This window comes from Pongo abelii, chromosome 9 (assembly GCF_028885655.2).
Source record: "Pongo abelii isolate AG06213 chromosome 9, NHGRI_mPonAbe1-v2.0_pri, whole genome shotgun sequence".
NCBI classification, from domain to species: Eukaryota; Metazoa; Chordata; class Mammalia; order Primates; family Hominidae; genus Pongo; species Pongo abelii.
The window spans coordinates 15,766,196-15,778,860 of record NC_071994.2 but is presented as its reverse complement, the minus strand read 5'-3'; the positions used below and the strand labels follow the sequence as shown (position 1 = coordinate 15,778,860).

General features: G+C 38.4%; 1 protein-coding gene across 1 annotated transcript; it reads left to right on the top strand.

The window, feature by feature from the left end:
* The first annotated feature begins 10,026 nt into the window (after nucleotides 1-10,026).
* LOC100433680 (olfactory receptor 4D10) lies at nucleotides 10,027-10,962 on the top strand. Its single transcript, XM_002821739.4, has one exon. The coding sequence runs from the start codon at nucleotides 10,027-10,029 to the stop codon at nucleotides 10,960-10,962; it is 936 nt and encodes a 311-aa protein (XP_002821785.2).
* The last annotated feature ends 1,703 nt before the right edge of the window (nucleotides 10,963-12,665 follow it).

Below are 12,665 nucleotides of genomic sequence, written 5' to 3'. Positions count from 1 at the left end.
CGGCCTCAGCCCCTCGAGTAGCTGGGACTACAGGCGCCCGCCACCACGCCTGGCTAATTTTTTGTATTTTTAGTAGAGATGGGGTTTCACCGTGTTAGCCAGGATGGTCTCGATCAACTGACCTCGTGATCCGCCCGTCTCGGCCTCCCAAAGTGCTGGGATTACAGGCGTGAGCCACTGCGCCCGGCCTTGTTTGTTTGTTTGCTGAGACAAGCTGGAGTGCAATGGAACAAGCTTGGCTCACTGCCTGCCACATTGATCTCCCAGGCTCAAGCCATAATCTCACCTCAGCTTCCCAAGTAGCTGGGACAATAGGCGCATGCCACTGTGCTGGAGATAGATAGATACATAGATAGACAGATACACATAGATAGATGGATGATTGATATAGATAGATAGATAGATAGATAGATAGATAGATAGATAGATAAATTTTTTTTAAGAGATAGAGTTTCCCTAAGTTGCTCAGACTGGTCTCAAACTCTTGAGCTGAAGAGATCTACCCTCCTCAGCCTCCCAAAATGCTGAGATTACAGGTGCGAGCCATTGTGCCTGGCCTAAGAATTAGATTTTAGTTAAAACCTTCACACAAGAAATCGCTAAGCCCAGATGGCTTCACAGGTGAATTCTAATAAACATTTAAGGAAGAAATAATACCAATATTACAAAACTCTTTCAAAAACTAGAGAAGAGAACACTTCCCAATTTAGTATGGTTTTTGAGGATAGTGTGGCAATAATACCAAAACCAGACAATGACATTATAAAAATATAAAAGTACTGACCAAAATCCCTCATGAATGTAGAGGTACTCTGAAATGTAACAACAACAAAAGACATTACTACAAAAAATTAAAGAAGTCCTAAATAGAGAAATATATCATATTCACAGATTGAAAGACTCAATATTTTTAAGATTTCAATTCTCCCCCAAATTAACCTATAGATAAACACAATCCAAGTCAAAACTCCACCAAGACTTCTTGTTCATTACGCTGATTGTAAGTTTCTATGGACATGGGAAGGATTTTAAATACCCAAAACAATTTTGTGAAAGAAAACAAAGTTGGAGGACATAAACTACCTGAACTCAAGACTTATTGGACAACTACTGGAAAACTACAATCATCAATAACATATAAATGAACTTGAATAAACCTAGGTCATTGGAAAGGAAGAGAGAGTCCAGAAACACACACGTACATATATGGTTAATTGAATTTAAGTACAGCTATCTAGGTAAATCAATGGAGAAGGGGAGGAATAATCACCTTTTCAACAAATTATGTGGAAACAACTGATATCCATATGAGAAAAAATAAACCTTCACACTTACCTCTCACTGCAGAAAAAAATTACCTTGAAATACATCAAAGAGTTAAATATAAAAGTTCAAACTATTAGACTTTTTTTTTAACTGTCCCCACTTTCTTTTTTTTTTATTTTATTATTATTTTACTTTAAGTTTTAGGGTACATGTGCACAACGTGCAGGTTTGTTACATATGTATACATGTGCCATGTTGGTGTACTGCACCCATTAACTCGTCATTTAGCATTAGGTATATCTCCTAATGCTATCCCTCTCCCCTCCCCCCACCCCACAACAGTCCCTGGTGTGTGATGTTCCCCTTCCTGTGTCCATGTGTTCTCATTGTTCAATTCCCACCTATGAGTGAGAACATGCGGTGTTTGGTTTTTTGTCCTTGCAATAGTTTACTGAGAATGATGGTTTCCAGTTTCATCCATGTCCCTACAAAGGACATGAACTCGTCATTTTTTATGGCTGCATAGTATTCCATGGTGTATATGTGCCACATTTTCTTAATCCAGTCTATCATTATTGGACATTTAGGTTGGTTCCAAGTGTTTGCTATTGTGAATAGTGCCGCAATAAACATACATGTGCATGTGTCTTTATAGCAGCAACTATTAGACTTCTAAGAGGAAAGACAAAAAGTTTGCAATTTGGGGGTAGACGAAAATTTTTTAGAGAAGATTAAAAAAATAGAAAATATTGAACTTCCAAATTTAAATTGCTGCTACTGAACCTTGAAGAGGAATGCAAAATTAAGAAAGGGACAAAGCAAGAAAATAAGAAAACAATCTACACGCTTAATAAAAATTCATATCCTATGAATGAAATCAGTAATTCCCAGAAACCCCTAACCTAAACATGGCAATGAGATAAAAGTTCTCCCTTAATAGGAAATGGTCAATGTAAAGTTGAATTCATTAATGAAAAAAAACAAAAATTCTAAGTTTCAGCAAGTTATAGAAGGCTACGAACTACATATGTCCACTTCCTGGGGAAAAAAAAAGAGGTATTTATTGGCTCTTTATTGGTAGAGCCAGAGTCCAGCAGAGAGGGCAGCATAAAATGCACACATAAAAAGCACCCGATTAGTGAAAAAACTGATGAATAAAGAAATATGAGTTTTAGTTTTTTAATGGTTTCTTATTGCCTAAAAAATAAAGTTTAAACTCCTTTTTTGGGAGGCCAGACGTGGTGGCCCAAGCCTGTAATCCCACCACTTTAGGACGCCAAGGCAGGTGGATCACCTGAGGTCAGGAGTTCGAGACCAGCCTGGCCAGCATGGTGAAACCCTGTCTCTACTAAAAATACAAAAAAAAAAAAAAATTAGCCGGTCGTGGTGGCGTGTCCCTGTAATCCCTGCTACTTGGGAAGCTGAGGCAGGAAAATCACTTGAACCCGGGAGGCGGAGGTTGCAGTGAGCCAAGATATAGCCACTGCACTCCAGCCTGGGCGACAGGAGCAAAACTCAGTCTCAAAAAAAAAAAAAAGAAAGAAAGAAAGAAAGAAATATGAGTTTTAGTGACAGAAAAACAATAAGTAAAATTTGTGTACTTCAAAATATATCAAGAAAATTAAAACAAGCTGTTGACTAGGAAGATTTATTTGCAATACATATTTCTAATAAAGGACTTGTATCCAAAATATATCCTAAAACTCAAATTAAGAAAAATTAATATAGCAACAAATTTGAATAGACACAAAATCAAAATAAACTATATGATAAGTACATAAAAAATGTACAACATCACTGATGGTCAGGAAAATAAAAATTAACACCATGGCCAGGTGCAGTGGTTCACGCCTGTAATCCTAACACTTCGGGAGGTCTAGGCGGGCAGATCACTTGAGTCCAGGAGTTTGAGACCAGCCTAGGCAATATGGCGAAACCCTGTCTCTACAAAAAATAAAAAAATTAGCCGGGCGTAGTGGCATGTGCCTGTAGTCCCAGCTGCTTGGGAAGCTGTGTTGGGAGGATCACTTGAGCCAGGGAGTTAGAGGTTGCAGTGAGCCAAGATCACGCCACTGCACTCCAGCCTGAGCGACAGAGTGAGACCCTGTCAGAAAAAAAGAAAAACACCATAATGAGATACTACCACATACCCATGAGAATAATGAAAATTCATGATGCTAACAATATCAAATGTTGGGAAAAACATGAAGCAACTGCAACACTGCTGGTAGATCTGTCAATTGCTGCAATCACTTTTTAAAACAGTTGGGCAGTTTCTTATAAAGTTAAACATGCATTACCATATAGCGCCCTAACACCTCCAGGTATTTACCCAAGAGAAATAAAAACCTATGTTCACAAGACTTGAACAAGTATGTTTAGAGTAGATTTATTCATAGTAGCCAGAAACTAGAAACAACTCAAATGCCCATCAACAGTTAATTGGACAAACGAATTGTGATAAATCTATTCAATGGAATACCATTCACAATAATTAGGGGTAAGTAATACACTCAAGAAAACAGATGAATCTCAAAAATATTTTTTTAAAAAGCCAAATACAAAAGAGTTCCTCTATATTATTTCTATAAAATTGATTTTTTAGAACAGAAATGAAATTTTCTTGAATATATATATTTATTTTCTTGACTATTATACATTTAAAAGTTATTTCCATTCTTATATATACTTGTTGTATATTCTGTTCTCTCTCTCTCTCTAGATATATATATATATCGGTGGGAGGTGTATATGTTTCCAATGCTTCTCTTCAGTCTTTTTTTTTTTTTTCTGAGACGGAGTTTCACTCTTGTTTCCCAGACTTGAGCACAATGGCACGATCTCGGCTCACTGCAACCTCGACCTCCTGGGTTCAAGCGATTCTCCTGCCTCAGCCTCCCGAGTAGTGGGAATTACAGGCATACACCACCACGCCCAGCTAATTTGTATTTTTAGTAGAGACAAGGTTTCTCCATGTTAGTCAGGCTGGTCTTGAACTCCCGACTTCAGTCTTTTACACAGCTGCAAGAATGATCCTGTATGATTATGTCACTGCTCTATTTAAACCCTCCAATTTCACTCAGAATAAAAATGAAATTCTCATAATGGACTACTCATTCTATATAATCTTGACATCATCTGCTAAGCACTGGTCTTTTTGATGTTCCAAAAACATGCTGCCTCTCACCTTAATACCCTTGGGTAAAACGCAGTTCCTATCCATTGCACCTATCTCACTGCCTACCTAGTGGTTTTTGTTCTGTTTACCACCAACATACTCTATACATTTTACTGATTTACTTTATTTATTACCTGGGCTATCCCACTAGAATAGTAGCTCCATGAGGACAGGATTTTGGTCTATTTTATTCACTGCTGTACTTTCAGTTCCTTGGGTATAAAATAGACTCTCGAGAAGTAATTGTGGTCTAAACAGGTTTTTACACTTTTCTGTGTATTTGATATAAATCACAGATGCCAGAGAGCTTATATAATCACTAAGTCCCTGCGTCACATAAATGCCATTACTGCATCCTATTCACATATTAATTCTTTTTTCCAATTAAATTTAAAATCTTAAAGCTCTATTCCCCAGTACTAAAATTCCAAAACAGATTCAGATTTGTCTGGATCCAATTCATCCTTCTCACCTTCACTGAAAGGCATCAACTCCCCTCAGACTCATTGCCTATTTAATACGTCTGAATCAGGAGTCTCCACACATGTAACACAATTCATCATAAAGCTTGTAGGTAAAATACATTCTTGTTCTTTTTATTAATTGATTCTCTTCCTTTCCTTGTATCTGCTGCTTCTCACTCAAGTCAGACGTTGATGACTGAGACAGAAGAGGATGGAAACAAAGGTCCATTCAGTCTGCTACTCCAGAACCAGGTTAGTGAGGCCCAGAAAAAGGCAAAAAAAAAAAAAAAACACACACCAAGCATTATCCATCTCAACATGCATGTTCAGTCTCATGCTGTTCTTTGTAGACTAGTTTAATGTAATGAAACACAAATAAGTTCAAACTCATTGTCATTCTGGAAAGAGTGGAGGTGGATTCTATAGAAAACCAAACCTTTCAATAAATTGAGTTAGGCTAAAAATAAGTATTGCGTTTATGTGAACAGTTTTATTATCTTACACTGACCCATCTGTCTCCCAACTGAAAGAGTCCACATAAGTAGGGTTGGAAACAGGAAAATGTATATTCCCCAAATATCACTTAAGTTGTTTCTGTTTATATGGACATTTATTAAAACATCATGGTCATACTCAAATGAGATGGACAGTAAGTAAGTGTGTGTGTGTGTGTGTAAAACAAAAAAATGCATCATGGGGCTATATTCATTCTGTGTTTAATTAGAAACTGGACTGGAAGCAAATTACTTTAGGTCCAGTTCTCCTAGGTTTTTGGCAACCTAATTGCAACCCACAGGTAGATGATGTCCTCTGAGCCTTGCAAGCTGTGAAAATTGGACTCAAAGTCTCTCTGGCATAGCACTTGACGTGTATTAACAAAGTTCTTATTGAACTATGGTTAAGGAGATAGGTTTCCTCTATTGCCTCTAGAGAATTTGGACACCAACCAAAATGTACCCATATGTGTCTGTGTATACATGGCATGCTTTGGTAACATTTTAATAACTCCCATTGAAACTCCATTACCAACAGCAAAATCAGCCACTTGACTTCTCTGTTGTCCAATAACATTCTCTTTCCAATTCATAAATTCAGCATGAGCCTCAGAGGTTTGAACATAAGTCAAGGACACAATGGAAAAACTTTTAAAGATGTGATTGAGTCTGACTTTTCTCTCCAAAAGCAGAGCAAAGACACTGAGATATTTAGCATTGCAAAGGGCTTAACCTTTAGACAAGATTTTCAAGAATTAATGTCAGTAGTCTTCTGTTATGCACTATACCTAATAGCATCCAATTTGTAGTTGGAGTTTTGGGATCAAAGGAACTAGGTAAAGACAAACTTCTAGCTAAGGTTAAGGTTTTGCATAGTGAAATTGAGATGTTTTTATTGATTATGTATGACTAACTTTACTTTGAATATTTTTCAGGTATATCAAATGCTTCAGAGTTAAAATAATCATCTCAATGACAGAAACAACAAAGTTGGGTGTTAAATATTGGAAAAACTGATATTGTGTTAAGGGAGATGCTGGAAATGTGATCCATTTGGTGTGAGAGGAGGCATCATGCATTCACTGTGACCCTTTGAGTTGCTTATGTGTGAGGCCACCTCAGCCTAAGGTCAATGCAAAAGGGTTTCCAGAGCTGCTTTCTGCCAAATGCTTACCTTCGGAAAGACTTTTTCAAATGCTTTTCTGATACAAAGTTTCAACCTATAATGACTGAACTTGGGGAAAAAATGAAATATTGTGTCTTCCATCCTGTTTCCATACCTTCCATTTCATACATTCTTTCTTCACCCAACAAAGATTCATGCTATATTCCATATGAAAGACAAGATTTACACTAGTGCAGACTTACCTAATGGGTGGTGGTGACAATTAAATAAGTCAAGTTTTTATACCACTTCATATATACAAAGGACTCAAATAATGGATTTTGTTACTGACAGAAGTGATCATATTTCCTACCATAGGTGCTGTGCCACCTAAATCTTCTCTTACAACACATCTCACTTTTTATTGTGTGTCATGTTCACTTATTTGCATAAATCTTCCATTTCTGTTGGTCTGTAAATACTTTAGAAATGTGGCCCAACTTATTTGTATACATTTGAAGATTGCAATAAATGTCCACCGGCTATGTATAAGGTGGCGTGAGTAATAATAATTATAAAATTTATTCCAAATGACCAATGACGGCCTATAAACATAGGTGTTATTCTAAAGATGACAATGTCTCTCATTGCTGTGTGATCCCTCCACCTTCTAAGCTTTGATCCAAAGAGGGATAGAGCAGAAGAAAGTGTGATGATACAGTATCCGCTGCCTCCCAGAAGGGGAGGTCACTGTCTTTTTCTCACCCCAACACTCAAGCAAGATCCATAACCTTTCATCACCACTTTCCAGAACACCCCACTCCATGTAATACTAGAAGTTCATGGATCAGAGTTGAGAGTAAAGAAGTCCAAGGGGCCGGGCGCGGTGGCTCACGCCAGTAATCTCAGCACTTTGGGAGGCCGAGGCGGGCGGATCACGAGGTCAGGAGATCGAGACCATCCTGGCTAACGCAGTGAAACCCCATCTCTACTAAAAATACAAAAAAAAATTAGCCGGGTGTGGTGGCGTTCACCTGTAGTCCCAGCTACTAGGGAGGCTGAGGCAGGAGAATGGCGTGAACCCGGGAGGTGGAGTTTGCAGTGAGCCGAGATAGCGCCACTGCACTCCAGCCTGGGTGACAGAGTGAGACTCCGTCTCAAAAAAAAAAAAAAAAGAAATCAAAGGACATTGTCCCCACCTACCATGGACGAACATTTCAGGCTTTCCTATCCTGATTAGGAGAACAAGAAGCTCAGCAGGCTTAAACCATTCATTCACCAACCAAACAATACCTAGGCACCATTGAATGTAATAATAAATCTTTTGTCAATGAGGTTTCTGTTACTAAGAAAAATCTCCTTCCATTCCACACTTCCTCCCTCTGTACTAACCACACTGCATTTTCCAATGTTCTCTGTATAAGCATGTCATCTTCACCACTGACTGACGTTTTACAGGCTGTTTCCTTTGCATGATATATCCTATTTCTGTTTCCTGGAAATTCATCCAAATTGAGGGAAAACTTTCTCTCCTCTAGGAAGGCTTCCCGCACTAGTCTCAGCTAGAGCACTGCTGTGCTTCCACAGCACTATATTGGTACCAGCATCATCTCCCATGTGTGATTATGCACTTACATGTTTATATTTTCCATCAGAGCAAAAATTGCTCCAGAGTAAGAACTTTGCTGTGGTCATGTGAATATTGCTATTACTAGCAGAATCCCAGCCACACTACAGGGATTACAAAATGTGTGCCGAAGGACTGAAGGATTCATTGGCTAAACGAAAGCCTTCTCACTGGCCTAATAAAAGGAAGGTCAGGAATGTAATCAAATCCAGCATTAAGGAGTCATGTTCCATTTTAATGACATCAATTTCTGCAGCACAGTCTTATCGGAGGTGCTGCAGAGGTGTGGAATATTGGGCTGAACCTATGCTGATCCAAACTTACCTTAAAATTTTATAATTTTTTAAACAGTGCATCTGAGACTGTTTTTCTGCTGCCTTTACCCTAAAGTAAATGGGAAGAAACAACTGATCAAGTGAATGCTTAAACAATGATCATATGTTGTAACACATGTAATGTTGTAAGCTTTGGAGGTAAACAGAATCACATCTGAAGTTCAGTTCCAGACTTACTACTGCTGTGAGTTTGAGAAAATGAGTCTACCTTTCTGAAGATCGTTTCTTTATCTGTGGGGAGAAATTTTTTTAAGAAATCTTCTTTATAGGAATACATAAGAGAATAATTCACAAGACACATTTACTCTTGGGGTATGGAGATTGCAGGGACGTCAAGGCTCTCCAGCTGATTTTCTCCCAGCCACATGCGGTAGGTGAAGACAGGATCTACTGTTGGTGAAGACAGAAAAGGCGAAGGAAAAACAGGACAGGAGGTTAGACCTCTCGACAAAGCCTGAAATTGGGCATCAACAGTCAGACCCCAGGGTCTGTACCCTCACTCAGTCTACTTTTCTCTTTTCTGAGACAGGGTCTCACTCTGTCACCCAGGCTGGAGTGCAGGGTGCAATCATGGCTCACTGCAGGCTGGACTTCTGGGGCTCAAGTGATCCTCCCACTTCAGCTTCCTAAGTAGCTGGGACCACAGGTGTGTGCCACCACGCATGGCTAATTTTTTTATTTTTTGTAGTGATAGAGTCTCCCTATGTTGCCTCACTCAATCTTGTATTCTCTCAACTGAATCTTTCCCTCGACTCAGATGCCTACTCCTCTCTGCTGACTCAAACTGGTATTACCCACGCAGAATCCATCTGACACAGGGCAGAGTGCAGGGGTCAGAGCCCATGTCATTCAGCTAGTTGATGGCAGAATAAGGACCACATAGAACTAATGCTCCAATCTCCCCAATCCAGAGCTCTCTTCACTACATCCCAGTGCCTCTCTCAGCAGCGAAATTCTTCCTTTGGAGAAAAAAAAATAAATCACCTTTCAGATTTTCAAAACTTTTGGTTCCTATCAAAATTTATTCCTGTACAGGGCAAAAAAAATAACTGATAATAATAATATTGACCATAAACCAGGAGCAGCCACAACATAAAAAAAAGAAAAACCTGGTACTTTCACTTCTGTCTTTTGAGAAAGCCAGAACGTTTGACCTCCAAAGCAGTATAAGTGACAAGAAGAGATGAAAAGATTTCCTTAAAGCAGAATAAAGAGAGGAAAGATTTATTACATTGGGAGTTTTGTACCAAAAACATCAAATTAAACATGGGTAATTGATTTTTTAAAATACACTATGTCACTACTTAACATATTTTCATTCCCAAAATAGTTCTATAGGAGAAGAATTATTGAATGACTTTGCATATGATAATTTGATTTTATCACCAAACTAACTGTAATCTGAAAAACGTGAACAATGCAACAAATTGCAAAAACTACAACCACGTGGGAAGTTTCTGCACCGCATTCTAGGTGTTTAGAAAGACAACAAAATAAATATCCCAGTGCTTTCACATGACATGGTTTAAAACCAAAGAGAATAAAGAGGATGATTCAATGGAGGTGAAAAACTGCACCAGGGTAAAAGAATTTATTTTCCTTGGCCTGACCCAGAATTGGGAAGCGAGCTTAGTCTTATTTCTTTTCCTACTCTTGGTGTATGTCACAACTCTGCTGGGAAACCTCCTCATCATGGTCACTGTCACCTGTGAATCTCGCCTTCACACGCCCATGTATTTTTTGCTCCGTAATTTATCTATTGCAGATATCTGCTTCTCTTTCATCACAGCGCCCAAGGTTCTGGCGGATCTTCTGTCTGAAAGAAAGACCATCTCCTTCAATCATTGCTTCACTCAGATGTTTCTCTTCCACCTTATTGGAGGGGTGGATGTATTTTCTCTGTCAGTGATGGCATTGGATCGATATGTGGCCATCTCCAAGCCGCTGCACTATGCGACTATCATGAGTAGAGACCGTTGCATTGGGCTCACAGTGGCAGCCTGGTTGGGGGGCTTTGTCCACTCCATCATGCAGATTTCCCTGTTGCTCCCACTCCCTTTCTGTGGACCCAATGTTCTTGACACTTTCTACTGTGATGTCCCCCAGGTGCTCAAACTGGCCCATACAGACATTTTCATACTTGAACTACTAATGATTTCCAACAATGGACTGCTCACCACACTGTGGTTTTTCCTGCTCCTGGTGTCCTACATGGTCATGTTATCATTACTCAAGTCTCAGGCAGGAGAGGGCAGGAGGAAAGCCATCTCCACCTGCACCTCCCACATCACTGTGGTGACCCTGCATTTCGTGCCCTGCATCTATGTCTATGCCCGGCCCTTCACTGCCCTCCCCACAGATAAGGCCATCTCTGTCACCTTCACTGTCATCTCCCCTCTGCTCAACCCCTTGATCTACACCCTGAGGAACCAGGACATGAAGTCAGCCATGAGGAGACTGAAGGGAAGTCTTGTGCCTTCTGATAGAAAATAGAAAAAAAAATCCTCAGCTCTTCATCACCGAAGATATCTTATATTTCTTATTTTTCCCATGAAGTCATATTCATATATTCAAATATATTGTCAAACCAACTATACTTAGTAATAATTAATTTTTCTATTTATGTTAGTAAGTAACTGATAAGCTTCTGGTCAGGGAGAGATTCACACCTTCTAATTGAAAATAAACCAGAGCTCCCTCCTCTTCACCACCACGATTTTGTATCATGATTTTTCTTCCATGGACTCCAAGTTCTGAAAATGTTGCCTGCTGAATTGAATATATTTATTTAGTGATTGCTAAGTATTTGTTTTATTTTCATAAGTAATACATAAAATTATATATATATACCTAGCAAATGCATATTATATATAGTAAAGCTTCTTATCTGCATTTAGTTGACATAAATATTAATAATTTAAACAGAGCCTTTATGATTCAGAAAAGAGAGGGAAAATTGTTAGCAAATGTGTATATGATTTTGCAGTCCAATTTTAAAGAAAAATTAAGCCAAGTGCACGCAGACATTATCATTACCTTTCTGCTCCTGTTACAGTAAAGGAAGTTGTGGGGTGTATCTGAAACACAATGGAGTTTGGGATTGACTTTCTGTATAATTTTCATAAGGTAAATGTATCCTAAATGATCCTTATGATGGGCAAGGTCATTACCTTGCCCCTTCTTGAACCCCAAGCTCACTGGCCACCCTACCGCATTTCCTTGGTACTCTGTGCTTAGGGTTAGCATTGCACTCAGGACTCTATTTTGAAACTTCCTATTTTCTTGTCTCTTTCTCTTACTCGGCAGTGACTTCCCCAGGAGCAGGGATTATGTTTTATTTACTGTCACAGCAGCTAAAACATACTAAGACTTCAACAATATGTTGCTGAATAAATAGCTCGAAGATTGAATGTTGTCACATACTTGACACACTCTGTAGCCTGTGAGTTTCTACAAATGACAAAAACACATTAAGCTACTTTAAGCTATGCATATACATACATAAAGCTTGGAAAAAAGTGAAAAATGATTATTTTACACGTTTCTGCAATTATGTTTTTGGCTGTTCACTTAATACTTTTTATAAGGATCTGGAGTTCTTCTTATTGAAACTGGAATTCTTTCTGTATCTGATACTAATCTTGTCCCACAACCTAGATATGCAAGAAATATAACATTTTAAAATTTTAAATAACTTGATTTCTATTTCAAGCTTCCATTCAGTTGTGGTGGCTGGAAATTTAATTTTTCATTACGAACTTCCCTTAATGGTTTCTGAGTTCCAGGGAAAGAGAGTGGGAAATCGGGATAAAAGGTGATACATCATTATACAAAGGTAAATTCTTTCCTGAACCAATAGTGGCAGTGTTCATGAACTAAGTACAATTGTCTCTGCCTTTCATGTTCACAAGCAAAAAGAATCTGCTAACATATTTCTTAGAGATTAAAGAAAAATGTGATTACCTCAGTAAATATAGAAAAGCATTTGATAATGTTCAACACCAATTTATGGCCAAAACTCATAAATAAATAAAGAAAAGAAGCATTCTTTCTTAACCTAATAAAAAGTCAATATAAATATTATAACACAAATTATATGTTAAGGTAAAATGGAAGCAATCCCTTTAAGTGCTACCTTATATTCCCACTCCAATCAATACTCTACTTTTCACAACAGAGACACAGAAAAACTTTGA

Excerpts from the sequence above, each read along its gene's own strand:
- LOC100433680 (XM_002821739.4), top strand. The coding sequence starts at position 10,027 with ATGGAGGTGAAAAACTGCACCAGGGTAAAAGAATTTATTTTCCTTGGC.